This window comes from Filicampus tigris, chromosome 16 (assembly GCF_054856515.1).
Source record: "Filicampus tigris isolate MCC_2025a chromosome 16, RoL_Ftig_1.0, whole genome shotgun sequence".
NCBI classification, from domain to species: Eukaryota; Metazoa; Chordata; class Actinopteri; order Syngnathiformes; family Syngnathidae; genus Filicampus; species Filicampus tigris.
Window position 1 is genome coordinate 5,794,770 of NC_141232.1, and position 25,860 is coordinate 5,820,629.

The window sequence follows — 25,860 nt, forward strand, 5'->3', positions numbered from 1 at the left end:
GTGGCGGTTTTTGGTACGCGCGGCCACACAAGTCAGCACTTGTGAAGCTCGTAAATGGACCACGAATTTACACTGTGATTGTCGATATGACGGACCAAGATGGGGAGAAAAGAAAGTGTTAAGGAACAGAAGTGGAAAAACAACCATGTGGTTATGGTTAGAACTGCATTATAATTGGACATGAAGAGTGTCATACAAAGTCACGTTTGTTGTTGTCAGTGTTCAGTAACATCACCTCCAAAGTGTGAATAACAAAACAGCTTCATAATTTTGTTTCACTGTTGAAACATATGCTGCCCGCACAGAAAAACATGGTTTTCCCCAAACAGCAAGGTAACGATGACAAGAGTCATTTCTAGTAACAGTAGACTTTCTCCTATATGAACGGATAGTATTAAATAAAAAAAAAAATTTAAATGAAAAAGCTTATTGTAACTTAGCTTCCTTTACTTCCACAGCACTGGGTCATGTTCAGAAAACACACAACCTCCTTCCAAACAAGACGTCACATATCACTTTAAAATATACACTAGCCATTAAAAAATGAATAATGACAGCATAGCACAGAAGCCAATTGCATTCACTTGGGAGGGGAGGGGGGTATCTGAATGATTTAGGGGGGCTTTGATTTTTGGAACTTTTTTTTGGTTCTGGTTTTTCTATTTTTTTTGTTTCGTTTTATGGAATATTGTTTGTTTTGGGGAATTTTTTTCAGTTTTTACGAATATTTATGTCCTGTTTTTCTGATATTTGTCTCCTCTCCAGTTTTCAGGATATTTTTCCCCGTTTAGAATGTTTTATTTTCTGTCATTAAAAGAAAATCACCCCCCCACCAAAAAAAAAAATGGGAGAAAAAAACCCCAGAATAGATTAGCTATTTTGAAAAAAAAATAAAATAAAATAAAATGTTTTCTTACATTTCTTGGAATATTTAATGATTATTATTACTTGGCATTGTTGCAATATATTTTTCTGTCATTATAAAAATTGCCAAAAACAGAAGAAAAATCCCCAAAACAGAGAAAAAAAATAATAATCAGAAAAAAACTCTTTTTTTCCCCCCAAAATGAATGTAATACGCTTCCGTGGCATAGGAACTGAACTGCATCTCTCCCTAACAAAAGTAACTTAACACTGCCTTTTTTTTTTTTTTTTTTTTTTTTTTTTTTTACAATATGTAGTGTATACAGTATATGTAACACTGTTATCAAAAGTCAAACTGCAATCCCCTCATTGACAGCATGGAATGTGCGGATAAATCACTAGTGCTATGCAAGCTACAATTAAACATTACAACCTTTTTGACACCCCACTTGTTTTCCTTGGGAAGTCAAATACAGCAAAGTTGATAAAAAAAAAAAAAATTCCAACATGCTTGTAATAATGTGAGTGGAGAGGCTCGGTACAAGACAACACCGCATATACAACGGAGCCTCTGTTGTCTCGGGCCACGGAACATGTCACCGCGACTATGTAACACCAACTTTAGTGTTAGCATTTGAGTGCAGAAAGGGGGGGGGGCTACAAATATACGGCCCGCCATGCAAGTCAAAAAACAAAAACGAAAGAGGAATTATTACCACACAAAAAAACAAAAAAGTAAAATTTAAGACGTAAGACATGTTTGGCCATTGAAGGAGTGAAATGGTTGCCCGAATGGGAAAAAGATTTCTCACCGCTGCATTAGTCATTGTGCTGCATGCATGATCACGAGGCTCATCTCCATGTTTACCCACGAAGGAATGTTTAGGCCACACTGAAAAGGGAAAAATAATGGCGCTACCGGATTAATGTCGTAGTCATATACAAATAAAGTTGTATGTTTTGGGGGTTGAGGGTAAAAAAAATATATATATTTTCTTCATTAAAGTTGAAATATTGAGAAAAAGGTACTTCTATAAGAATAAAATAGAATGTTTTCAAGAAGGAAAAGTATTTCTTAGACTGACCTATCTGTATTTAATTCTCATATTACAACTTTAATCTCTTGAATTATGTGTGATCCGATTTAAAAGTTTTCGAAATACGTGCTACCACCAAGCCAATTTTTTGTCTTGAGTTAAGAGGAAAAATATTGAGTAACGAGCACTAGCTACAGAGGCAGTGAACATCGCAACAAGCAGCAGTTTGGCACATAGTTACCTTTTTTGTAACTGTTTTTTTTTTTTTTTTTTTAAAGGCAAGTTTACAATACATCCATCCATCCATTATTTATACCGCTTATACAACTAAACAAAAAAAGAGGATTACACGCTTAATGCTAACACGCATGCAAAGCATCATGGATGGGCTAGCATCACAATACCAATTTATGTATTTTTTTTTTCAACATAAATGGTAGCCCACACACGCTGAGCATTCAACAATATTTAGTTATATAATCTTTACCCTCTGCAAAAAAAACTATAATTCCATCTTATTTTAGAGTCTTTCATCATCAAATCTTATCCATACATACAAATACCAGAATGAGCAGCAGAATGTCCATTGAAATATCATGAAGCACAAACTGTACTTTTTCTTCTTCTTTCTATTCAATCGCTATTACTGTATGTGGGTGTTTTTGGGGTGCTGGCATTTGAATTCATTTCAATGGGGAAAGATGATTTGAGAGTTATCTAGAAAAAAAATTACAATACCCTAAATTTACCACTTGCATCTCAAAAATATGACTGCTCTCAAAATTTTACCAGCGTTTTAATTTCCAGGGTGGCCCTAAGACTCCTTCATAGGTAAGAACTGCACAAAGACGAGCTAAAAAAAAAAATAAATGCACTTCATCACTTGCTTTCCGCCACTGAGTGAGAGTATTTGTAAGAAAGTCTCTCCCATGAGAAAATAAACAGCAGGAGTATACAGTATAGTAAATTAAAAAAAGAAAACAAAAAAACTTGTGCAGAGTTTCCAAGTAGTGACCACACACACACAAACAAGTCTGTCGGGTTCCGTCCGTCAAGTCATGTGCCGCTCACACCCGTCCGACCTTTGCATCGCCGATGGCTCCCCAAACGTCAAAGACAAACTCGTCCGGGAAGGCGAAGTCACCCAGGGTCTCGTCGAGAGCCTCGGCAAACTCGTCGGGGTTCTTTTTGTCCTTTCCCAGCTCCACCATGGTGGCCGCTGGAGGGAGAAATTTAGAATTTGAGTTGCAAAATTAATGGAATTTAGATAAACCTCCACCGGGAATTAATAGGGGGAAATAAAAAAAATAACTGTAATTTAGAAAATTGTAGGATAGCTCCTAAAGGTACAGTTTGCAGTCTTGAAGCTATTAGCAAGATTTGATTATAGCCTCAATAAAATCCTCCCCACTCGTCTCTGTACAATGATACACCCCAAACTCACTAACATGTGTGCACTGCTAGCATGACCTGTTCATGACTGAGTAATGCCAAAGACGAAAGGTTACCGGTTTGATTTTGTTTTTTTTGGGGGGGGACTGTACAATCAATATAAACCAATTTTCCAGAATGACACCAGTTCAAGAACACACATACTGGACGTACCCAGCTCGCTGTCTCTGATTCCCATGTAGCTCTCCAGCAGGTCATCTACCTTCTCAATGGCTTTCTCCTCAAAAGCAGATGGCTTGGGGGGTGTGACAAACAAAACATTACACATCCGAAACAAATCATTTATAAATGTTCAACTGATGAGAATCTATGGTTCAGTATGCGAGCTCACCACTTCCTCTACGGTAGCGGGACCCTTGGAGCGCAGCCGCAAGGTTCCCCTGCCGGTGCCCAGCTGGACCCCCGACGATGACCTGGAGCCTCCAGACCTCTGGCTGATCATATCTGCACACAGCCAGGCAACAGTCAGTCGCATATGCGAAGAAAAAAAATAAGAAGTCCCATGACGCATCAGCTCTTCGCACGCCTTACCGAAGGCTTTAAGCGGCTCCACCAGCTTGATGGTGAAGTCCTTGCCCTTGGGCAGCTCCTTGAGCATCTTGGCCACCTCGTAGTGTCGACAGCCAATCAGGCGATGGCCGTTGATGGACTCGATCATGTCGCCCACGTTGATCACCTGGATCTGGTGGATGATGCTGCCCTCGCGGATTCTCTGGAGGAGTTTGGGTGGCACATTTAGACGGAAAACACCAGTGGATATAAAATGTTTACACACCCCTGATCAAATACCAGGTTCAGTGATAGAAAGTAAATGAGACCAAGAAGTGAATTTTTGCCAAATTTTCTTATAGGTTGCTAACGCATCATTTATGTAGGCTCTTATAATTTGTCACTTAACTGCAGAAGACTTTTCAAAAGCGCCTCACCTTGATGAAAGCATAACCGGCTCCATTGTCAGTAATGGTCAAGCCGAGTGCATCCTCCCCTTTGAACACTTCAATTTCTTTCTTTTGGCCTTTTATGTGGGCAAAGATAAAGTCCTCTAAACCAATCTGGCCTCCCAACAGTTTGTCCATGTCCACCTTGTGAGTGTTCAATGTGCAAAACATCACCTGTGGAGGAAAAGTAAATGTGGTTATGTTTGCTCAGGTCTTCTTGATATGAAGTGGCTGTGCGGAGACTCACCTCAGCAGAAGGGATAGCAAAGGCTTCGCCGATCTTGGCGTAGAGCTCCCGCACGTTGCTGAAGCCCTCGATGCGACCGGTGGGGCTCCCGTGCGCCAACTGCGTGTGGAAGATAAGACGCGGGCGCATGCTGCTTGGCGGCGGGGGCAAACCCTCGGAGACGGCGCCTTCTCCTAAACCCAACATGCCACTTCCGTCCAAACCGTCCACGTTAAGACCGGCGCGGATGGGCTCCGCTTCCTCATTTTCCACCAGGGGGGACGCCTTCTTCCTTCTTCCCAGACCAAGAGGCATAGTAGTCTTTTTGGGGGAGGGTGTTGTTCAGACAGTGGTGGTCCTATGAGCAGGTGGGTTGGTGGTGTAGGTCACAGTGGGACTGTGGTGCTTCAGACGAGCTCAAGAGCTGTCTTAAAGCGCCAGGGTGTGGACCCACAAATCCACACATCAGAGAAGTGGAATATAAGTCCAGTGGGGGTGCCGTGGGGGGTCGACAGCTACAAAAAGAAAAATGAAAGTGACGGGAATATGTTCAATTTGGTGCATAAACACCTCAAATGCACCTTGGCGTTATCGGAGCTGCTTTGCGAGAGTTTACATTTCAATTTATTTGCACAATAAACTGCTTTTTCTCACCTGTCTTGTCACAGCTAGCACGCTAACAAGCACGAGTAGTTTAAAATTAAACGGAAAACCCGACTTGTAAATTAAAAAAGAAATTACAACTGACGCTCTTATTAAAATGAAAAATTTAATCGTTAATTGTGAACAGAGGGTGGTTACAACAGGACAGGCCAGTCAAGTCTTACCCGAGCAGGAGTTTTTAGCCAAGTGTCGTTAGCTAAGTCCACTAACAGCAAGTCCTGAGGTGAAGTTGTCAACAAAATAAGCTCCACAAACGAAACTCTATGTGTTGCACCACCCGGCTGACAATTGTAGTTGTTCTCGGTGGGGTTTAAAAACGAGAAATAAACGCCAGGTGTGTCGTTTGTATGCTGGTATGCCGCTGCGGATGGTTAGCAAGCGTTAGCATTCCAGCCCGGTTAGGGGTGGAGCAATGATGCATGCACGTTCACTCGGAAAACTGAACGCATTAAGGGTCGAGCCATGACGCCTTCAGGTCCACTCGGAAACACGAATGGCCCCATATCGACTCTAATTAAAATATTTTTACATGGATAACGACGACAGTACAAACGTTTAATGATACGTTTAGTTATGCAAGCATAAACACTTGAATGCACCAAGTTTTTCCTCTTCCTGGCTTCTGGGAACTCCTTGTTTTCATGTAAAAAATATTTTTTTTCTTTAAAAAAAGCCCACACTAATCAGCTGTTTATAATTGCCTGCACGAGTCTTGCTACACTGGCAAAAGTCATTCATTTCAGGGCACGTGTGTAATCAGAGAAGCCACGGATGCCACTGCATTTGCTCCAAGGTGGCTCGCTGCTCCATGTCTGATGTCAAGCAAATCCATAAGAAGTCTTTGCAATCTGAGTGGGGAACAAAATAGGTTGTTATTTCCAGTAGTCGGAAAAATGAACTGTATAGACCTTTGCATGATGTAGAGAATTGTGTCTACAACAGGATTTCACGTCTTCAAAATCGCATACTTTTCATTGTCTTTTTTCAAATTTACAGCGTCACACAAAATAATGTGCCACCATCTAGAGGTTGACAGTAGAATTAGATCCAAAATAAAGTACGGCCAGAACACAATACAACTGTACAAAAAAAAAGGTGCCAAATAGCAGTTGTTTGGTTGAGCTGCCTTTGATATAATTTAGGAAAACATAATGGCTAGCTTACTTGCTAATGCCAGCTGTATAGCACGGTATGCACAACTATGCCATTAATCCGAGCAACAGAAGTCAATTTGTCAGTCCCTCAAATATCATGTGTCCACCGCATCTATTTTCAAATCAACTTACTTGTTGAAATATAAATTGAATCCAGTGTTTTGTCCCATATTTGAAAACAATTTACAATTGAATATTGAAAAAGTCTATTAAGAGCTGTAATAATATCTCTTACCTTGAGACAGTACCCGGTTCAACGTGAGGGCCTTACAGAGGAACATGAGCGTGTCAAATCGTTCTGTTCCGTCCAACAATTCAAAGAGCAACGCGCCCAGCTGCCAAACGGTGGCCGGGCCGGCCTTGTACGGCCGTTTGAAGACGTATTCTGGAGGGGCGTAGCGTAAGGTTCCTGTAAGACGAGTAAACACGAGAAATATTTTGGGCTCTCTTTAAGATTATCCTGGGCAATTATTCTGTGGTGTGTGTAGGAATTATTTTACCCCTGCCTGTATAAAATTAACCCAGGCCTAATTATCGCTCATCTCTAAAGATTATCCTGTGGTGTGGGGTGGGTTAAGAGTCATTGTTCATTACCAATCATAAATGACAAGTGGAAATGGTAAATCTGTTCAGCATATATAGGATGACAAATCCTTGTGTGTGGTCAACACCAAACTGGGCCAAGCAGCGGACTCCATGATTGTGACTTGAAATGGAACGATAGCCGAATAAGCAGGGTACACACATGCTGACAATTGGGCTAAATTTGAGTATTTTTACTCCCTTGGGGTGAAAGGCTTATTGATTACGTATGCTGTATGAATGTCTTTCGCGATTATCCTGTGACGTGCGGAATTTTAATGTTTTACTACCGCTCATTGGTTCGACATGTACGTGTCCCGCTTTACCGGCGTATTCTCGATATGGTTCCTCGTTTACGAAACAGCTGCAGCCGAAGTCTATGAGGCGCACTCGGGGGAGACTGAAGGTGGCCTCCAGCAGGATGTTCCTCTGTTTCAGGTCTCGATGGAAGACGTTGACGGCGTGCATTTTGATGGCGGCATCCACCAGCTGCTTCATGATGTTCTGACAAAAACAAAGAAGACTTTTTGTGACCACGCTGCCTGCTAATTTTATGGCTGAAAGAGTGTAGTGGCTCTATAGTCGTGAATTTGTTCAATTAAGCTTTGTTTTCGCTCAGCCCGATATGTATTCTTCTGTTTATATTGTTAATTATCCAAGATAGCCGACCTGAACCACAGCGCTAGCAAGGACTCCAATTTTAGCTACACACCAAACAAAATAAATTGTCATCCATGTGTCACAAAAAGTCATGTGTCTCCAATTTAAAGCGGGAGCCAACCCAAGCATAATTTTTTCAAGAATATGTTCCCAGCAGGCCCACTAGTTGAAACACAGCATTCTGATTAATTTTGCGTTTGTGGAATATAAATTAAGTAGCAAAATGCACTTGTTTTTAGCCCTCCCTGGGGGCGGCCATTTTGTCACTTCTGTCGACTGAAAATGACATCACAACTGCTTACAACGACCAATCACAGCTGACCTGTTCTCTGAATCTGAGCCGTGATTGGTCGATGTGAGCAGTTGTGATGTCATTTTCAGTCGACAGAAGACAAAATGGCTAAAAACGAGTGGATTAACACTTATTCCACAAACGCAATATTTATCTTTCCGCTTTAAAGGAGCGGTTTTCAAATACAGGAAGTGATCCCACACAAGCTTCATTACAGTATTCTAAGTTTCTCTGCAACTACGTGCACCGCCACACCAACTGAAGACGTCACGTTGATATGCAATTACAATAACTTTAACCTCATTCTCATGTGTTGAGTTTCTTTACCTTAGCTTCATACTCCTCTAACGGACCAAGCTTGTATTTGGTTCTGAACGTGAAGAGGTCCACAGAGGGTACCGGCCTCTCCATGACCAGAACCAGCTCTTTCTCCAAGTCGTACGTGTCCAACAGCAGAACGACTGCGGAGGACCCGTCAGCGTTCTTTAACGAGGACGCTTGCAGCATGAGCCATGCTTCTAAGGGCACCTTCTGAACTTTCCCGTTGATGTACTACGGAGTAAGAAACGTTGTTCACGGTCAGGGTTTCGTGAAACTATGTTGGGCAAGGCTGCTGAATACATTTTGTATTTTGCAACAAGATGTGGACACACTCACCAAAAAGACGCTCTCCACTTTTTCTATCGGGATGTATTTGATGGCCACCTACGGGGGAGAGTCATATAGCGAGTACGGGGAATTACGATTACGTTTGCATGAGACGGTGTGTAACACTTACTGGGAAATAGTCACTTTTCCTGTATCCGGCGTAGACCGATCCGAAGCCTCCTTCCCCGAGCTTCTCCAGCTGCTGATACTTCTGCATAAACAACGCTGCCAACACAAAAATCAGGTTTGGCTTGGCTTACCTTGGAGCGGACAAATTGATTTTTTGAGGCATTCAAATGAATACGTATTGCATTGTCTTGAACTTACTTCGGGTGGTGTCGGCCTGTTGCAAGGCGGGCGGGCAGCAGGGACAGGCCGGGAGGGTGGCGGGCTTCTGGGCGACATGCTTGACAGGCTGCCTGGTTTGCTTTTGGGCTTCTGCTTTCGTGCTGGACTTCCTCTTGGTGGTCAGCTTGGCCAGCAGAGCTTTGACAGACACCTCGGCGACTTCCACCTGCGGCTTTTTGGCGACGACGGCCACTTCGGGTTTAGCGCTGTACTTGCTGTTTAAGACTTTCGCCAGCAGTGCCTTGACGGACAACTCGGTGGTGGGTTCCTTGGCGAGGTTCTCTGGTTTGGCGTTGGACTTGCGTCTTGGCCTTTTAGCGGGCAACAGTTTGGCCGAGACCTCGGCGGCATTGAGCGCTTGCTCCTTTGTGAGGGACTCTGGTTTTATTGCTGCTTTTCGTTTACTAGTCCTTTTGACTTGAAGAACATTCGGCGGAAACTCGGCGCCTTCCGCTCTCTGCTCCTTGGGGTGGGTGTCTTGTTTTGGGGCTGTCTGCCACTTGGTCCTCTTGACCGGCGCCGCCTTCAGGGACGTCTGCTCTTTGGCCTCCGGTATGGTTTGCGCCACCTCGAGTGCCGGCTGTTTGGGTTCGCCAACGATTGGGATGGTGCCGCAAAACCTCCTCATGGGCATCGCTCCGTTTCTGATGGCCTTAGTGTCGGGTTTCAACAGCACGCAGCCTTCCATAAAGGGGGTAAAGTCTCTGGTATCTGTAACTAAGAGAAGAAAGCAATCATAAAAACAGCGCTGCCTTGAGATGAATTCAATGCGTTCTGTGAATCATTTTTCTCCATTCAAATGAACGTGTTTATCAATCCGTCCATCCATCCATGCATCATCCATCCATCGTTTCATCCATCTCATTGCTATAAATAATATGGAAAATATAATGACACGTAGTTGTCGTGAAACATCTTCTGATGCATAGCTGGGGGACATCATCAGTGATGGTCCTGAGATCATGGAGTGTTTCGGGCCTTTCGAACATCAGACACCCTCACTCAGGTGGCCCAGCTGAGGTTCATGACGCCTCAGCTTGTGCCCCAGCAGCATTTGACCACAGATCTGCCCTAGCCCTCTCCCTCGGTAGTCTCCTGGGCTGTTCAGCTCCGCGCAGGACTAGGAGCCTGTTCCTGAGCATGAGACAGAGCTCAACCAGAGGTGTACGCTACTCTTCTCCTCTTGTGTCATTTCTTCAAGGCTTTTGGTTCTGTCCTGATGTTACGGATTTTATCTGCCCTCTGGTTCTTGAAGTACGGCTGCTCCACTGGCCTTTCTTCCTCCACACCAAACCTCTCTGCGGCCATACTCACTACGATGGTCGTCATCGTCTGCAGCCTCCTTTCAACATTTCCTTTGGCTGCTACTTGCAGCACCTTGTCCGCATCGTGGTCAAACCTCTGCCACTGTTTTTGAGGCTTGGGACCATTTGATCCTTCTCTCGGACCGGCTGTTTTAAAGGACTGTTTGCGCCACTTGGAGGCTCTGAAACTCTGTGGGGTGCTTCTAAGCTTCTAAGCATAAATACTCTGTACTCATCGTTTGTCCATCCTTGGGTCTTTCCGGCTGGGGACCTGATGCATAGCTGGGGCACATCATCAGTGATGGTTCTGAGATCATGGAGTGTTTCGGGCCTTTCGAACATCAGACACCCTCACTCAGGTGGCCCAGCTGAGGTTCATGACGCCTCAGCTTGTGCCCCAGCAGCATCTAACCACGGATCTGCCCTCTTTATCCAGAGCCACCTCGAGGCTTTCTCTGATGCCTCTGTGTTCTTGCAGATGGCTCTTCTTTTCCTCTATCCTGTGGTGCCGAGTGCAGTGTAGACTCTGTACAGAGACTGTCCAGCAAAGCCTTTGCATCCTACCTCCACAGGCAAGCACCTAGCCATCCAGCCTTGTCTGTGGCAGTCGCTGACTAGACCATCATACTTTTCCCTCTTCCATTCTCTCTCTCTCTCTCTCTCTCTCTCTCTCTCTCTCTCTCTCTCTCTCTCTCTCTCTCTCTCTCTCTCTCTCTCTATATATATATATATATATATATATATATATATATATATATATATATATGTATACAAAACATTTCCATGTGTATATGACATATCTATATACAACATTATCTATTGATCGATCGATCTATCTACAATTTTGTCATGTTTCTAAATGCATAGTATTCATGTTGTAATATGATTCTAATTATTAAACATATTAACACTTTTTAAATGTGGCTTTGCACACAAAATAACAAATTTACCATTTGCATTAGTTTATTTTATTATTATTGTTGTTTGTTTTTATTTTATTAAAAAGAAAAGATTTTTTTTCACAGCATTCTGCACCATGGTATCAAATTGCAGGTCATAACAAACGCTTTTGGATTTCACATTTCTGCATTTTTGTTTGTTATTTTTATACATATAAAACTCAAAATGCTTAACGCTTTGAAACTTGGGTTGCGTTTTATGCACAGTCATTTGCATTTATGGTGATCATTTGCACGAGCAGGTCGCATGCTCCGTATGTATTTTGGATACCTTGTAATACATAGTTGTTATTAAAAAAACGACTATAAAATACTTTTTTGCATTTGACCCCTCCTGCACGCCCTCACAACGTTCCTGATCGGAACGATAAAAAAAAACGTTCTAGGAAAGCAGTTTCTCCAATGAAACTTTGAAGAACGCCTTTAAAGAGCTAGCACGACCGTTATTTTTTGGGGGGGAACACATTTACGTTATTTGTAACTCACCGGGGTGGATGTTAGTGGGCAGAAATGGAAACGGGTTAAACTTGTCCACGTTCATGTTGTTGCCGTTGCCTGCAGATAGGCTGTTGTTAAGCTTATTTCTTGAATGGAAACATGCAGCCCTTTGCACATAATGCAGAGACTGTGTTTTAGAGGCTTGTGGTGTGCGCGCGTGCTATGGCCGAGTCATAAAGGCGCTGCGATCACAAACACGTCAAAGGCGCTATGCGGCCCGGCGGGACTCGAACAAGGGCCCGACGGGCGTGACACAAGCTGGCGACTTAAACCGACGGCGAGCACGACCTTCAGAAATCAATCCACTTTGGACAAAGACATGAAGCGCCGTCACCTTTTCTCGTCGTGATGCGCTTGTGAGCTTTGCACTAGCTGTTATTGACGTTCCAATCAAAGTGCTCAAGTGTGTGCGCTGTGCTTTATCAGAGGCTGTTTTAATCAAACATCGGCGCCGTTATTACAAAAAGTAAATAGGAGGCACGATCTGGACACGCTGGACACTTCATTAGGTACACTTGCACATTAAAAGTGTTGGTGTGGGACATTAAGTCGAATGGGCCCAACTTTCAAGTATTTCAGCTTTTTTTAAAAAAAGTTTTATAAATGCCAATTATCTATTCAAGCCTCCCACAATTGTTTTATTTTTTTAAATAATGAAAGTAATAGTATACTTCATAAAACATAACTTATCGAAGAAACAAAATAGCACTCTATACAGAAATTCATAACTTCATAAAAACATACATTAACGGCAAATGTGAAGAAATAAAGGTTGTGCATTACGATTCATTCATTGTGGCTCCTTCCAGTGTGCGCAACTTGGCCATCAGGCGTGGTAAAATACAGTCCTTCAGACACAAACGAAGAACAGTTTCACAACTACTGTAAGGGACTCATTAAGATGCAGTAATATTAATCGTTTTTCACAGAGGATAAATTATACATGCCAGTGAGTATTGCTATATTGTCTGTGTGCATGTGTTGCGGCACCATTTTCGTTCAAGTATCCATCGCTTAAAACGTTACACCACCGCCACAAATGATATTCTTTAGCCCCTATATGGCGTTTCCCATTGCACCGGTCAATAATGTTTTTGCAAAGTTTTTTAATCAGACATGCAGTAGACTTTTCTATATTTTTTTTCAGCGATTCCGAATCTGCCCTCGTTTTTCTCCAGCACTTCAGGTTTTGATAACAATAACACAATAACAATAATATAACAGTAGTAGTAATATATTTAGTCTTATGAATTAAATGTTAGGATCAGCAACAGGCAAAACGTCTTATAAATCACAATGCATAGTAAAATCCGTATTGTGCAAGGTTTTGTTAGTCAAATTTAAAAACAGAAAATGAAAATATCTCAAAATTCTGATGTGCACGAAAAAAAGTTTTTTTTTTTTTTTTTTTTTTTTTTTTTTTTTTAAATCGGCATTGAAAATACATCTTGGGACACATAAAGCCATCTGATTAAAATTTGCTATTGACCAGTTATGTGCTAGCAGACTCAAAAGTAAAAGTCATGTTTATAATGCTGCTTGTTGTGAAGTGAGTTGAGTTTGCATCTTCTGTGCGTGGTTGCATCAAAAAAATAACTTTTTGATTGGGGCGTTGAAAAGATGGAAGCTTTATGTGATGCAGTAGAAGGCAAAAATGTATTCTGATCGTCATTTAAACAACAATTGTGTGAACAGATTGCTTAAACTAATGCCGCGCATACATTTAAAAAACATATTTTTATTAAAAAATAAACATTCACAGGACATGGAGGAAAAAGGAAAAAAAAAATAACTTGCATCTGATAGGTATGAAGTAGTCAAATTTCCTTTGGCAGCAGTAACATCAACCAAACAGTTCCTGTAGTTGCAGATCAGACATGCACACCGATCAGGATGAATTTTGGACTATTCCTTTTTACACCCTGTGAAGCGCTTCTTGAGGCCGTGAAAAAGCATCGCAATTGGCACGAGGTCAGGATTTTGACAAGGCCACTGGAGAAAACCTATTTTCTCCTCTACATTGAGATGAGCTAGATGAGGTGGGTCGGGCATCTGGTGAGGACGCCTCCCTGGTCAGGCATTGCAGGCATGTGCCATTGGGAGGAGGCCGTGGGGACAAACAAAACCAGGACACACTTGACTTTGTCTCCCAGCTGGCCTGGGAACACCTTGGCTTGAGATGCTTTTGGAAGAAGTGGCTAGGGAGAGAGAATACTGGGCTTCCCTGCTAAAGCTGCTGTGCCAGTGTTATACCTATTTGGGCCCTCCAAGATGTGTTCAAATCCTGAAAATAAAGTTTTTACTCTCATACTGAAAACTGTAGAAATGGTTCACCAGACAGAATCAAGCTCCTCTCATGGCCTTCTCAGTATTGATTGTTTCACGTCGGCCGCTGTCCATCCCCATCCTCACAGTTGAGGTTTATGGTGCATGTCGGCAGCTGCCCAACATTCCCGGGTCAAATTTTTGTCACAGTATTGCTATATTTCAAAACTTGCTAAAGAAATTGAATTTTAATTATGTAATGAAAGCCATATTCGTGCTAGTAATGCCCCTAGAAACTATTGGATGAAGATGCGCAAGTGGAAGTCAACCCTTTTTTTTTTTTTTAAGAATATGTTCTAATGCAGGCCCACTAGTTGAAACACAGCATTCTGATTATCTGATGATCTGTGTTTGTGGAATATGAGTGACCAAAATCGACCAATTTTTAGGCATCTTGTGTCGACTGAAAATGACATCACACACCCTCAAGGGCTGATAACGACCAATCATAGTTCAGCTTCAGAAAACAGGTGAGCCATAATTGTTTTTTTATCTGAGCCCTCAGCAACTGCGATGTCATTTTCAGTCGACAGAAGTGACAAAATGGCCGCCCCCTAAGAATTTTGCTGCTTAACTTCATTTCATATTAATCACATTGCCTCGTTTCAACAGTGGACTTGCATAGAAGATATTCTTGAAAAAAAAAAAAGATGTTTGGGTTGATTTCCCCTTTAAGGTTGCAACTGATTGGTTAAAGTCAGATAAAATAATACAATTCCATATGAAAATATGAATTTTATGCTTGTCTGCGATACGCATATTGAATGAGCCAATAGCCCATTGACAATACTTTTTCAATATATCGTGCAGCCCTAATATATATGTGTGTATATATTACTATTTGTAATGTCAACATGTTTTCTTTTTTAAAAACAGTGGTCTGTCATGTGCTCTTAAAATACAGAAAGAAAACTGCTGCGGTGATCATTTAAAATTGGTTTTGTTTGTACTGCAGTGTGTCTGACTACACATCACGTGTGACTGACACGACCGATATTGTACATTTGTGGCTGGTGAGGACAAAAAAAAAAAAAAAAAAAAAAAGAGCCTGTAAAGTGATGTTCCACATGGCAGTGAGTTTGTGAGAAGCATCAAATGAGCCATGGATGCTGGTGAATCTGCACCAGGGTGGCGCGCTGCTCCGGGTCGCAATGCAAGCACATTTGCAAGAAATCTCTGCAATCTGATTGGAGAGAAAAATGAAAATCCACATCAGCTGCAGTTTTTTTTTTTTTTTTTTTTTTAACAAACTGGGGCCTGGGGGGGGGGGGGATCTTGCTTTGATGCCATAGTAGTGCAGTGAACCCACTGTACAGTAATACCTTGAGACAGAACCCGATTGAGTTGGAGCATCTGGGAGATAAAGAGGAGCGTGTCGAACTGTTTGCTTCCAGCTAATAACTCAAAGAGCATGGCGCCCAGGTGCCATACTGTGGTTGGGCCCGCCCTGTACGTGCCCCTCAGGACAAACTCCGGAGGAGCGTAGGAGAGGGTTCCTAAAACAAAACAGTAATGGGCAGTCAGGTACGAAACACTAGTGTAACACTGACCTGACCTACTCTACATTTACAACCCAACCATCAAATTGCATTCATAAGTTTCCAACAGTCAAACTTTTCTCTTGGGCGCTATATAAATAAAATTGTATTGTAATTGTATTGTTGTGTTTTTATGGCCTTATGTGTCCCTAAATGTATTTTCACTTCACACGTAACTCTTACAGTAAAAGTCCGCTAGCTTGATTGATTGTTTCTATAATTGCGATGTGGTAGTACAAAAAGCTTCACCTGCCGCTGGTTGCTAAGAGACAATCGTGAACAGTGTACGTATGAGCCAACTCACCGGTGTAGTCGCGATAAGGCTCCTCGGTTACGAAGCAGCTGCAGCCGAAGTCGATGACCCGCACTCGGGGGACGCCGTACGTGGCCTCCAGGAGGATGTTTCCTGGTTTGAGATCCCGATGGAAGACGTTGACGGCGTGCATTTTGATGGCGGCGTCCACCAGCTGCCTCATGATATTCTGATAAAGAAACGCAATCATTAAAGTGAGCGCAGTGGTAGAATCGATATGAGATGTACAACGCATTGAGGGGACACTTCATTAGGTACACATGCATTGTTGTACTGTGGTTTTACTGTATTGCGTCATGCAAATCACTACGTGGCATTAGATTAGCTACACATCTCGGGATGATACAGCATTCTTTCCACCAATACCTTGGCTTCATTCTCCTTGAGGTGTCCTAGCCGACATCTGGTGACGTACGTAAAGAGGTCCACGGATCGCGCCGGCTTCTCCATGACCAGCACCAGCTCTTGATCCAAGTCGTATTTGTCCAACAGGGACACGACGGCCGATTGGCCGTCTGCGTTCTTGATGCACGACGCCTGCAGCATGAGCAGCGCCTCCAGGGGGATGTCGTGTTTCCTCCCCTTTATGTTCTATCGGTAAGAAAGAAATGTCGACGATGAATAATATTACCTTTTTTTTTAGTCCAACATTGGAGAAAAGTGCATTCTTTCAGCGGCAATAGTGGATACAGAAAATTAAAAAAAAAATAGCATGTATGAGCAGATGCTCATACAAGAGGCACATTGCACAAAATAAAAACCTAGAGACGGACTATCCACAAAGAATAAAGAATGCGAGGCCTCTCATAAGGTTAGTCTCACCAAGGGGATGATCTTGACTTCATGTTTGGGAATGTGTTTGATGGCCACCTAGAAGACACAATTATAGCATTTACACTAACAGTAACAATAAAAACAGGAGTACTTAGTTAGCCTTGTTAGTTTAGCTGACTAATCTGGCTCAAAACTTTTGAGCATGGATAGCTGGCCTCATGTCAGTAGCATGTTACCATTTCAGTTAGCAAGCTAACACTGTGTTATATGTTACCAGTTCAGTTAGCAAGCTAGCAAAGGCATATTTGACAGAAAGTACAAGTACATTGCTAATGTTTGACTGACTAGTCTGGGTCAGTTTTCACCATGGACAGCTGGCCTAAAATTAGTAGCATTGCGTTTAGCATTTCAGTTAACAAGCTAACAACTAACTGCTAGGGGGCTGATTTGTTCATTGGTGAAATGAATGCAGACTGACCACTGACATTTAAGTGTGTGCAAATGGTCGACTGATGAGTCAATACATTATGATACCATCTCTGTAGTATGCTGCTACAGGTGATCAGATGATAGTGTATTGGTGAAGCAGCATGTGGATGACTGCCCAAGGTTATTCTTGTACTGTGTTCCAAGCAGCTGTCAACAATTGTATGTTTGTGGTCACTCATGTTTAGTATAAGTGGGACATTAGCCGAGTTGTTAGTCCAAACTAAAACAAGAAGAACAACGCTTGGTAGAAAGCGTCAATACAGAGTACTTACAGGAAAAGAATCAGCTTTCCTGTACCCAGCAAAGACAGATCCAAAGCCCCCTTCGCCGATCTTCTCTAGTTGCTGATACTTGTGATCCAACGAGGCTGCACGGACACAGATAGACTTTGGCTGTCAACCGCACGCAATAAAAAGCAGTGATCCAGCAAAAGCCGGTCAAGACTTCTCATTCATCTTGTGGACTATCAGACTCAGCCTGTGGGCGGCTTACCTTGACTAGTTGTGGGCAAGAGTCGTTTCTCAGCGTGTTGGACCATGGACATCTGGGTGGCTTTGAGCCACTGACTCCTTGTTAGGGTCTCTGGTTTGGTACTGGCTTTCTGTTTTGCTCCTTGAGGCTTCAGGACTTTGACTGGCACACTGGTTGCTCTGGCCCTCTGCTTATTTTGAAGGGTTCTCGGTTTTGTGTCGGCCCTCCCTTTAGTTGCAGTGACAGTATTCATAGACTCTTTTATACCACATTGTCTGCTTTTAAGAATCTCTGGATTGCCCTTACTCTCTCGATTACACATTTGCGTTTCCTTTCGGGCCTTACCCCCGCGATTCCCAGGTAAGGTCTCCATTTTGGCTTTACCCTTTGTTTTCCTTATCAGGATGTCAGGTTTGGTTTTACCTCTGTGCTTCCGCAAGAGCGTCTGCGGTTTGGATTTACCTCGGTGCTTCCTCATAAGGGTCTGTGGTCTGGGTCTAGCCTTACATTTGGATCCATTTCCTGGTACAATCTTTACAGACACCTTAGCGGTTTCAAATCTCTGCTTCTTCACAAGTGTCTCCGATTTTGTGCCGGCTTTCCGCTTGGTCCCCTTAGCGGGCCTGACCTTCATCGACACCCTGGTGGTCTTGATCCTTCGCTTCCTTAGCAGGGTTTCTGGTTTGGTTGCAGTCTTCTGTTTGGTCCCTTTGGCCGGTCCGGCCCTTACAGACACCTTTGTGACTTTGACACTCTGATGCTCTTTGAGGGTCTCCAGTGTGGTGCTGGTCTTGCGTTTGGTCCTATTAGCTAGCGAAGCGTTCACTGACACCTTGGTGGCTTTGACACTGGTTATTAGGTTCATATGTTTGGTCCTTTTGGCTGACACGGCCTCCTCAGATGCTACCTCTCTCGACCCACCAGCGTTTAGGAGGGGGTTGTGATGTCTCTTCGTGGGTAGTCCTCTGTTCCCAAAGGCCATACTTTCAGGGTCCCTCACCACGCAGTCTTCCATACGTGAGCAACATTCTCTGGTGCCTGCAACTGGTAGAAGAAACTCAACATCACCTTGTTTGTGCAGTTCTGTTAAAACCTTCAATTTTAGGCTTGGCTTCTTGCCACAATACCACTAACCATGGTGGGTGTCTAAAAGGGGGATTCACAGTCTACTCTACTACAATGGTAATTGTCCTTAAAGATGGTCTTCCCATAACACAAAATCATCTTTGATACCGCACAGAAACCTATTTACAACATGCGGTAAGACTATTGTTTTGACGGGCGCATGTTAGAATCTATTGGAACATCCATATCCATCTTTTTATTCTAGGAATCTTGTCTCCAAATAACGCAAGATCATCAAGGCGGCTCATTTATAACATGCACAAATCTACAAACAGAGAGTTTAGGTGCCTCGGTAAGTGCTGCTGTTTTGGTTAGTGTCTAAACTCAGGCGAAGAGGTACGAGTGTTGTACTTTTATGATGTGTACTAAACTGAGGCAGGAGTCGATAAAGCCTTCGGCATTAAAATGATTTCTTAGCTGCAGACCTCTGTCAATATATGTTTAAAAACAATATAATAAATGTACAGTTTTGTACTATTACCGTATGTGTGTACAATACTGCACAGTGCTATTTTTTCTTATTTGGGGTACTTGGGGGTGCATAAACTGTTTAATTGATTGCACTTAAATATTTAAGTTACAATTGAGATAAGAGTGATTGGCGTTACGAGCGTGTCACTGAACGAATAAAATTCGGAAGTGAAGGTACTACAACATTTTTCCTGATTGTAAAGACATTTGTCTCACGTGCTTGACGGATATTTGAAAAAGTGTGATGAATATCAAATCATATTAGAAATAGCTAATTCATTCATTTAGTTCATTTCGCTAATGTAAACGCTGAGCTATAATGTAAATTAAACCCACCAGGCTGAAGGTCGACATCCATGTTGCTTCAAACTGCTTTACACTTTCTTTTTTTATTTAATTTAATTTTACACCAGTTCACTCCAATCGACTTTAAATCACACACATAAGCTTACAATTAAGTGTGAACATGATTTGCGTCAGTAATGTGGTCATAAATCTCAAGGTTACGTTCCTTTTAGTCACCGACACGTCAAAAGCTAACTGCCTTCGCTGTAGATGACGTCAACAAGGAGCTCACACGCTTATGACAGCGTTTTAAAACCACCAAAGGATAGTAATTGGGGTGTAACAGTAACAGTAAGGCCTCACTCGAGCGTTTTATAGCAATTTATAATTTTTAGGGAACGCAAATCGTGACTGTTAACGACATACAATCAGATGAAAAGTGATTGATGTATCCGTGATGTAAGTTCTACAGTTGTACACGAGATGGCGCCGGAGAACACCAGAAAGCGGCAGAAAGGCCACCAACCGTACTATGATTACTATGCACTACCAAAAACGTCACAATGTAGTAACGAGAAATTTTATTTCCGTTTTTGCAGTCGACTGGTCTATGAAATGTTCATTGACACATCCCAGAGGTATACAGTTAGAATGAATGCAACAAAATCCATGTAAAACTCAAAACTTTATAGTGCAAAATTAAGAAAATGCATCACAATTAAACCAGTTATTGCATGGTCATGTCGATGGCAGCAATACAAGTCCAAGGGGCCGTTAAGATGAATCACGCCACTTTAATTCCAGAGCAAAATCCGCTCTTATAATCTATAGAACCTCTACCGAGGATATAAAAAGTCAACACACCCGTTCAATTAACAGGTTTTTGTGATAGGAAAAATTAAACAAAACATTCCACCAGCCTTTACCAAACCTGTACAAACTCAATTTTAAAAACTGTTTAAAGGGTAAGCAAAAATCTGTTCAGAATTAACTGATCACATTCAAACTAATGTTATATGTGAGTCAGTTCACACTTGCCACAATTTGACATGCCTGATTAACTCTAAATAAAGTTCTGAAGTTCCAGTAGACTTTTGCTGACATTTTTGTAACCGCATCTGACATACCATCATACCATCATAAGATCTCATTCCCCTCTCGAAAAGATGCGTGTTTTCATAAATTCAATCTGAGGCCCTTACTCTACTCCAAGTGTTCAGTGTCTCCTCCCTTTCTTTGAATTTACAAACAAGTGCATTTCCGAACGCACCCTTCACTTGTTAATAGGTCGTGTAGTCTGTTTCGTGCCCTAATTTAAACAGGGGTGTGTAGACTTTATATCCGCTGTATGTGATATAAACAAAACAAAGAAAAGGAAGCCATTAGAAGGACTCAAGTCAAGCAAAGATTACACATCTCAACACATCATGTGATATCCGTGTGACACGGGGCGGGGGGGGGCAAAAAAATGTAGTTTTTTCCTTAAAAGTGATCCCCCCAAAAAAAGTCAAACAAGTGCTGTTATGACATAACACATTAAAAGTATTTTGAAATTGCTTTCAATGTCCACACACGACAACTACATGACAACTATTTGGCACATCAAACTAAAAAAATGTTTTCCCCAAATTAATACAAAAAGTGTACTATCGCGCTACTTCACTGGCTTTGTTAATTGCGGTGGTAACGCACCGGGAGTGGTGCGACTGAGGTAACCGACATCGTAAACATCGTTCACATGAGGTCAGCGATGGCGAAACGGAGCTCACAGTGCCACATCGGAGGTCCGGTTCATTTACGTAGGGACTAGCACCTCAGGAAGCGGAAGTGATGTTTCCCGCGTCACGGGAACGCCACACGGGCGCTCGAGAAATGCAGCTGGAGGAAGAGGGCGGGGCTTCTTCAAATACTGCTCAGGTGGTTTCCGAAATTGAATCGGCGAGCAGCACTGAGAGCAACTGAATGGTAAAATTACAAGAAAAATCTTAGATATGTATTAAGAATTTCGCCTAATTTCTTTTGAGATAAAATGTCGTAATATTACAAGAATAAATGTGTTGTTTAAAAGTGTGAACGTCTGAATCGAAAAGGAAATTTCACTTCATATCATTCAATATTTAATGTTGTGCTTTTACAGTGACGCACATGTTTCCACTTTAAAAGCTTCAACGTATTACTTTTTTTTCCTGGATAAATTAGGAAAAAAAATAATATTAAAAGAATGTTACTTTGTGACATTATGAGTATGCTATTATTTGTTGTAGTATTTTTACATTTCATTGTGCTCTGACTTTTCTCCGCAAAATAAAAAAAATCATTCAATTTTCGGCTATGCTTGCAAATACTTTGACAAATTCCTTTTGTCGTTAAGAAAAAAGCGGTAAAATTAAAGCTTTTTTTTGGTAGTATATATTTTTTTGGTTTAGATAAAATGAAGCCTTTTGGTTTTTACATATTATTGTCCCCAAAAGAATGTTAATTTACTCCTGTAATATTTCGACATCAAATGTCTTTCCTGATTTTTTTCTTTCTCCAAAATGACACCATTTGTCTTGTAATCTTACAACTTCATCAGGGCGGCCTGAATACTTGGTAGCATCCAAGCTCCATTACTGATTTTTTCACTGCATTAAGTGAGTTAAGAGTCTTAAGTGTTAGTCTGTGCTAGTAAAAGACGTAAGAGAAAAAAAGGCTCCAAACTCAGGCAGTGCTGGCTCACTCTTTGCAAAAGAAGAGAAAAAAAAATTGTCCTTGAATGAGGATAAATACTGAAGTCACTTCTCTGGTCTTACGTTTAAGACATTTTTGGAGTTTGTTTGTCTTCAGCAAGCAAACTGAAGTCAATGCAAAGCAGCCCTGAGTCGTTTTACAGACCAGGTGAAATTTCAAAGTAAACCCAAGCAACAGCACCCTGAAGAACGGCGTGGAGGAAGTTGCGTTCCGTGCGGGCGTCACGGCGGGAGGACCTGCCTGAGCGCGTCACGCGTGTTTTGGCCCAGCTTGTCGGGGAACTTGACGCAGAAGTCCAGGATCATGTCGCCCCGCTTGTCGGGCCACTTGGACAGCGGCAGGCCCTCGCCGGCGATGCGCTTCTTGGTGCCCGGCTTCACCACGTCCCGCGACGTCACCGTGATGGTGCGGCCGTCCAGCGTCGGCGCGCTGACCGTGCACCCACACAGCGCCTAAACACACGCGCGCGCAAATTAATAAACACCTTAGCTCAAACTACACCGAGGCGGTATCTGTAAAGCTAACATTTAGATTCAGTGAAGCACCATTTGTGACAATCTGAGTAAATGACGGCTCCTGAAATTTTGTACGCCGGTAGATGCCACAAAATGGAGGCAAAGCCCAACTTTAAAACCGAGCGCTTCAACATAGTTCATTCCGCAAACAAGGGTATTGTTGCATTTGTTAATTGCATTATTTTTAGGTGAACAAAAAGCCTATGATGTATATTAAGATTATTGTAAAAATGAAAAAAAATAATTTATTAGCACTTTTATTGTGTTAAATGTTGTTGTAAAAATCCTATTATAAAAGATACTTACGTCTCTGAGTGATATTTTGGCAGGGTAAATAATATCGGAACCCTCCCTCCTGAACACGGGGTGAGGCTTGTCTTTAACGACAAAAACCACGTCGGCGGGAATGTTAGTGGGGGTCTCGTCGCCCTCGCGGGGGAAAGTGATCTTGGTTCCTTCTTTCCAGCCGCGCTTGATGTCCACCGACAGAATCTTGTCCTCGCTGCGCGTGGTTCGCCCGTCGGGGTTCAGCCTCTTCCGGGAGATCTTCATCTTCTTGGTGCAGCCGGCGAAGACCTCCTCCAAGCTCACCTTCAGCTCGTGCACCACCGGCGGGTCCTTCTGCTTCTCGCGGGCAATGCGGGGGCCGCCCAGGTGGGACTTGAAGGGCCGCTGGAAGCCGCCCATCCCGAAGGCGGCGAAGGGGTCGGGGGCGTCCACCATGTCGTCGCCGCCGTTCTGCGAGAAGAAGTGGTCGAAGGGGCTGCGGCCGCCGAAGAACTCGGCGAACATGGCGTGGGGGTCGCCGTGGAAAGTGTAGTTATACGTGGAGCCGCCGTGGCCTCCGCCGCCACCTACAGCGGAGCCCTTCAGCCCTGAAACAGAAATAGGAAGTCACCATTTATGTAGTCACATTTTGCAGTACAAACAATGGTCCATAAACACAAAGAGTTTTTTGGGGCTTCTATTATGTGCACATTCTTTTAATCACAATTAAAAAAAACCGGATGCGTTAAAAACACGAGATGGCGGACTTTTCAATTATTCATTTCATTCATTCATTTGTGTCGGGCGAGCGTTCGCAAATGAGCGACGTAGTAATGACGTCATTATTCGGTCATCTTTGCACTTCTACTCACTGGCAAGTGGCAATGAAAGGCAGCGAAAGGTCCAAAAACTACGCATTTAAATCATTATAGCTTGTTCAGCGACAACCGTCGGTGGGGTTCTGGTTCTTTCTAGAAAGTTCTCGAGCTGCAGCGAAAACATTTATGGACGTTGTCGAAACGAAGATATAAAGTGGCCATTTACCTTCTTCGCCATATCGGTCGTAAATGTCTTTCTTCTTGGCGTCGCTGAGGACGTCGTAGGCTTCTGCTATCTCCTTAAATTTGTCCTCAGCGCCGGCGGACTTGTTCTTGTCAGGGTGATAGCGGAGGGCCTGCTTCCTGTACGCCTTCTTGATTTCGTCTTCTGACGCACCCTTGGCTATTCCCAGCACCTTGTAGTAGTCTTTACCCATCACAGCGACCGCTCACTTCTTCGGCCACGTCTCGAGAAAAACTGACATTCCAGATGGAGCGACGCCTGCATGGGCTTCGACGGCACTCGCTTCTCGCTAGCCTCCTAGCTAGCTACAGGTAAAGGGTTAGCCTGACCGGTCTCACTTCGATACGTAGACGACTCTCTACTTCACGCCAAAGACGAAGAGGCAAGTGTCACCCAGATGGAACCAGCACACGTCAGACCCGCGTGTCAGCGGGGCATCGATGACTCGACTGCCGGAGCGCCGAGGCTGACAGCCAACCGCAGGGAAGAAACTTCTGGAAGAAGCTAGCGTTCCTGACGTGACGTGACGTGAACAGCGGCGCGGCGAGATGATTCAATACGGTCCAGCTGCAGCTACAAATGGGCGTTCCCGTTTTGTTTTGTTTTTGACGGAAACGCCCCGTTCTGAGAACGGGAACGCCCCCTCACCTCAAGGGCGACGTCACTCTGGCAGGAAGATGCCTGTTCTCCAGTATTAAGTTTCCAAAACGCCTAAGCTTTTTAGATACAGTTCGCGTGTTAGTAAAATGCGCTATATAAATAAAATTGTATTGTATTGTATAATAATAATAATAATAATAATAGATAAATGACAAGTTAATTAAAATTAACCATCGAAAATCAGACATTGCTTTTGGATTGTGGTTAAGCAGGTTTTAAAAAAATTAACTCATGAAGCAGGCATGGACAAAAATGAGGGAGGTTAAAGACCATGGTGACAGACAAATAATATTGTCTTTTCTATTATAAAAAATATTCTTACGAACAGGACTACTCTTGTATACACGATAGGGTGTTGTTGTTGTTGTTGTTGTTTGAAGTTGCACTCTTTGTCAAACACGCTTTTCTTTCCATTTGATTTGAGCCTTCTCATACCGTACAGTCGTCCACATTATTTGACCTACGGTAACATTTGACAAGATCGATATCATACCTCAGTAATCCAGTCTTCCTGTTGACGTTTCTAAACTCGCTGTCGGCGTCTCCTGGTCACTCGGAGAAATGCTGTCGGTGACAACTTCCGGGAATCTAAAACCAATATATGAGCCGTATTTCGATTTGTCTCGTGATATATTCTATTTTCGTTTTAGACTTAAAAATTGATCAAACTGTTTTTAGACATTTTCTTACTCGTTCCAAACAACAAACTAGAAAATCAAGCTGTATTTCAATTTAATATTAAAGCGAAAACCAAATGAGTCGTTTTTCAATTTTTAATATCTTCCAATAACCAAAAGAGACACGGACCATATTGCAATACTAGCTAAAACGTTAGCATCACTGCCAGAAACAGTCCGATGGGCGGCTTTCTTTTGGCTTATTTACATCGTATTCGAATACATTTAAGATGACAAGACAGGCATATTATGTGAATATAATGCTTTACAGTCAGTGTTGTCAAAATAAACAATTATTTACTTACTGACATGATGCTTTGTCGATTCACCACATTTTTAGTAACTGTTGATAGAGAAGTTTGATTGAAGTCGCCAATATGGATCACGAAGACCCACTGCGCGTCCCTCACCCAGCGTCGTGTTGGGAACACCCCATCTTTAACTGGATCCTTCTCATTGGTCGAAAAACGCTGACAGGAACTCCCAGTAGGCGTTCTTGTGTCGCCCCAGCTGCAGCCGGACCCTTCTCAGAT

General features: G+C 42.7%; 4 protein-coding genes across 7 annotated transcripts; all 4 read right to left on the reverse strand.

The window, feature by feature from the left end:
• Positions 1-151: 151 nt before the first annotated feature.
• Positions 152-4,845, reverse strand: gipc1 (GIPC PDZ domain containing family, member 1). The gene is made up of 6 exons (XM_086056615.1): positions 4,539-4,845; positions 4,280-4,465; positions 3,885-4,065; positions 3,685-3,797; positions 3,507-3,588; positions 152-3,120 (listed from the first exon to the last, which is right to left on the reverse strand). The coding sequence occupies exons 1-6, from the start codon at positions 4,830-4,832 to the stop codon at positions 2,969-2,971; spliced, it is 1,008 nt and encodes a 335-aa protein (XP_085912741.1). The 5' UTR covers positions 4,833-4,845; the 3' UTR covers positions 152-2,968.
• A 1,038-nt stretch (positions 4,846-5,883) lies between these two features.
• Positions 5,884-11,805, reverse strand: LOC147134320 (serine/threonine-protein kinase pim-2-like). Its single transcript, XM_086056612.1, has 8 exons — positions 11,614-11,805; positions 8,844-9,581; positions 8,647-8,741; positions 8,526-8,573; positions 8,196-8,420; positions 7,243-7,420; positions 6,570-6,743; positions 5,884-6,028 (listed from the first exon to the last, which is right to left on the reverse strand). The coding sequence occupies exons 1-8, from the start codon at positions 11,666-11,668 to the stop codon at positions 5,937-5,939; spliced, it is 1,605 nt and encodes a 534-aa protein (XP_085912738.1). The 5' UTR covers positions 11,669-11,805; the 3' UTR covers positions 5,884-5,936.
• A 1,538-nt stretch (positions 11,806-13,343) lies between these two features.
• Positions 13,344-25,719, reverse strand: LOC147134321 (uncharacterized). Of its 4 annotated transcripts, none has more exons than XM_086054936.1 (9): positions 25,633-25,719; positions 25,144-25,238; positions 17,557-18,579; positions 17,337-17,431; positions 16,624-16,671; positions 16,168-16,392; positions 15,793-15,970; positions 15,273-15,446; positions 13,344-15,133 (listed from the first exon to the last, which is right to left on the reverse strand). In XM_086054936.1, the coding sequence occupies exons 3-9, from the start codon at positions 18,548-18,550 to the stop codon at positions 15,042-15,044; spliced, it is 1,806 nt and encodes a 601-aa protein (XP_085911062.1). In that variant the 5' UTR covers positions 18,551-18,579; positions 25,144-25,238; positions 25,633-25,719; the 3' UTR covers positions 13,344-15,041. The 4 variants fall into 4 exon arrangements, with proteins under 4 accessions (XP_085911062.1, XP_085911063.1, XP_085911061.1 ...); XM_086054937.1 differs by having other exon boundaries at positions 25,637-25,689; XM_086054935.1 differs by lacking the exons at positions 25,144-25,238; positions 25,633-25,719 and adding an exon at positions 22,387-22,527.
• On the reverse strand, positions 20,083-24,966 carry dnajb1a (DnaJ heat shock protein family (Hsp40) member B1a). The gene is made up of 3 exons (XM_086054944.1): positions 23,973-24,966; positions 22,968-23,536; positions 20,083-22,598 (listed from the first exon to the last, which is right to left on the reverse strand). Exons 1-3 carry the CDS (start codon positions 24,181-24,183, stop codon positions 22,368-22,370), a joined length of 1,011 nt encoding a protein of 336 aa, XP_085911070.1. The 5' UTR covers positions 24,184-24,966; the 3' UTR covers positions 20,083-22,367.
• Positions 25,720-25,860: the final 141 nt, after the last annotated feature.

Excerpts from the sequence above, each read along its gene's own strand:
- LOC147134321 (XM_086054934.1), bottom strand. The coding sequence starts at position 19,489 with ATGGATGTCGACCTTCAGCCTG. Across the intron at positions 18,580-19,467 it reads GGATGTCGACCTTCAGCCTG|TTGCAGGCACCAGAGAATGT; the intron begins GTGGGTTTAATT and ends TTCTTCTACCAG. Across the intron at positions 16,672-17,336 it reads GGAAAGCTGATTCTTTTCCT|GTGGCCATCAAACACATTCC; the intron begins GTAAGTACTCTG and ends TGTGTCTTCTAG.
- gipc1 (XM_086056615.1), bottom strand. The coding sequence starts at position 4,832 with ATGCCTCTTGGTCTGGGAAGAAGGAAGAAGGCGTCCCCCCTGGTGGAA. Across the intron at positions 4,066-4,279 it reads CCGGTTATGCTTTCATCAAG|AGAATCCGCGAGGGCAGCAT; the intron begins GTGAGGCGCTTT and ends AAACTCCTCCAG. Across the intron at positions 3,121-3,506 it reads AATCAGAGACAGCGAGCTGG|CGGCCACCATGGTGGAGCTG; the intron begins GTACGTCCAGTA and ends TTCTCCCTCCAG.
- LOC147134320 (XM_086056612.1), bottom strand. The coding sequence starts at position 11,668 with ATGAACGTGGACAAGTTTAACCCGTTTCCATTTCTGCCCACTAACATC. Across the intron at positions 9,582-11,613 it reads GCCCACTAACATCCACCCCG|TTACAGATACCAGAGACTTT; the intron begins GTGAGTTACAAA and ends TTCTTCTCTTAG. Across the intron at positions 7,421-8,195 it reads TAGAGGAGTATGAAGCTAAG|AACATCATGAAGCAGCTGGT; the intron begins GTAAAGAAACTC and ends TGTTTTTGTCAG.
- dnajb1a (XM_086054944.1), bottom strand. The coding sequence starts at position 24,183 with ATGGGTAAAGACTACTACAAGGTGCTGGGAATAGCCAAGGGTGCGTCA. Across the intron at positions 23,537-23,972 it reads CGACCGATATGGCGAAGAAG|GGCTGAAGGGCTCCGCTGTA; the intron begins GTAAATGGCCAC and ends TTTCTGTTTCAG. Across the intron at positions 22,599-22,967 it reads CCAAAATATCACTCAGAGAC|GCGCTGTGTGGGTGCACGGT; the intron begins GTAAGTATCTTT and ends GCGTGTGTTTAG.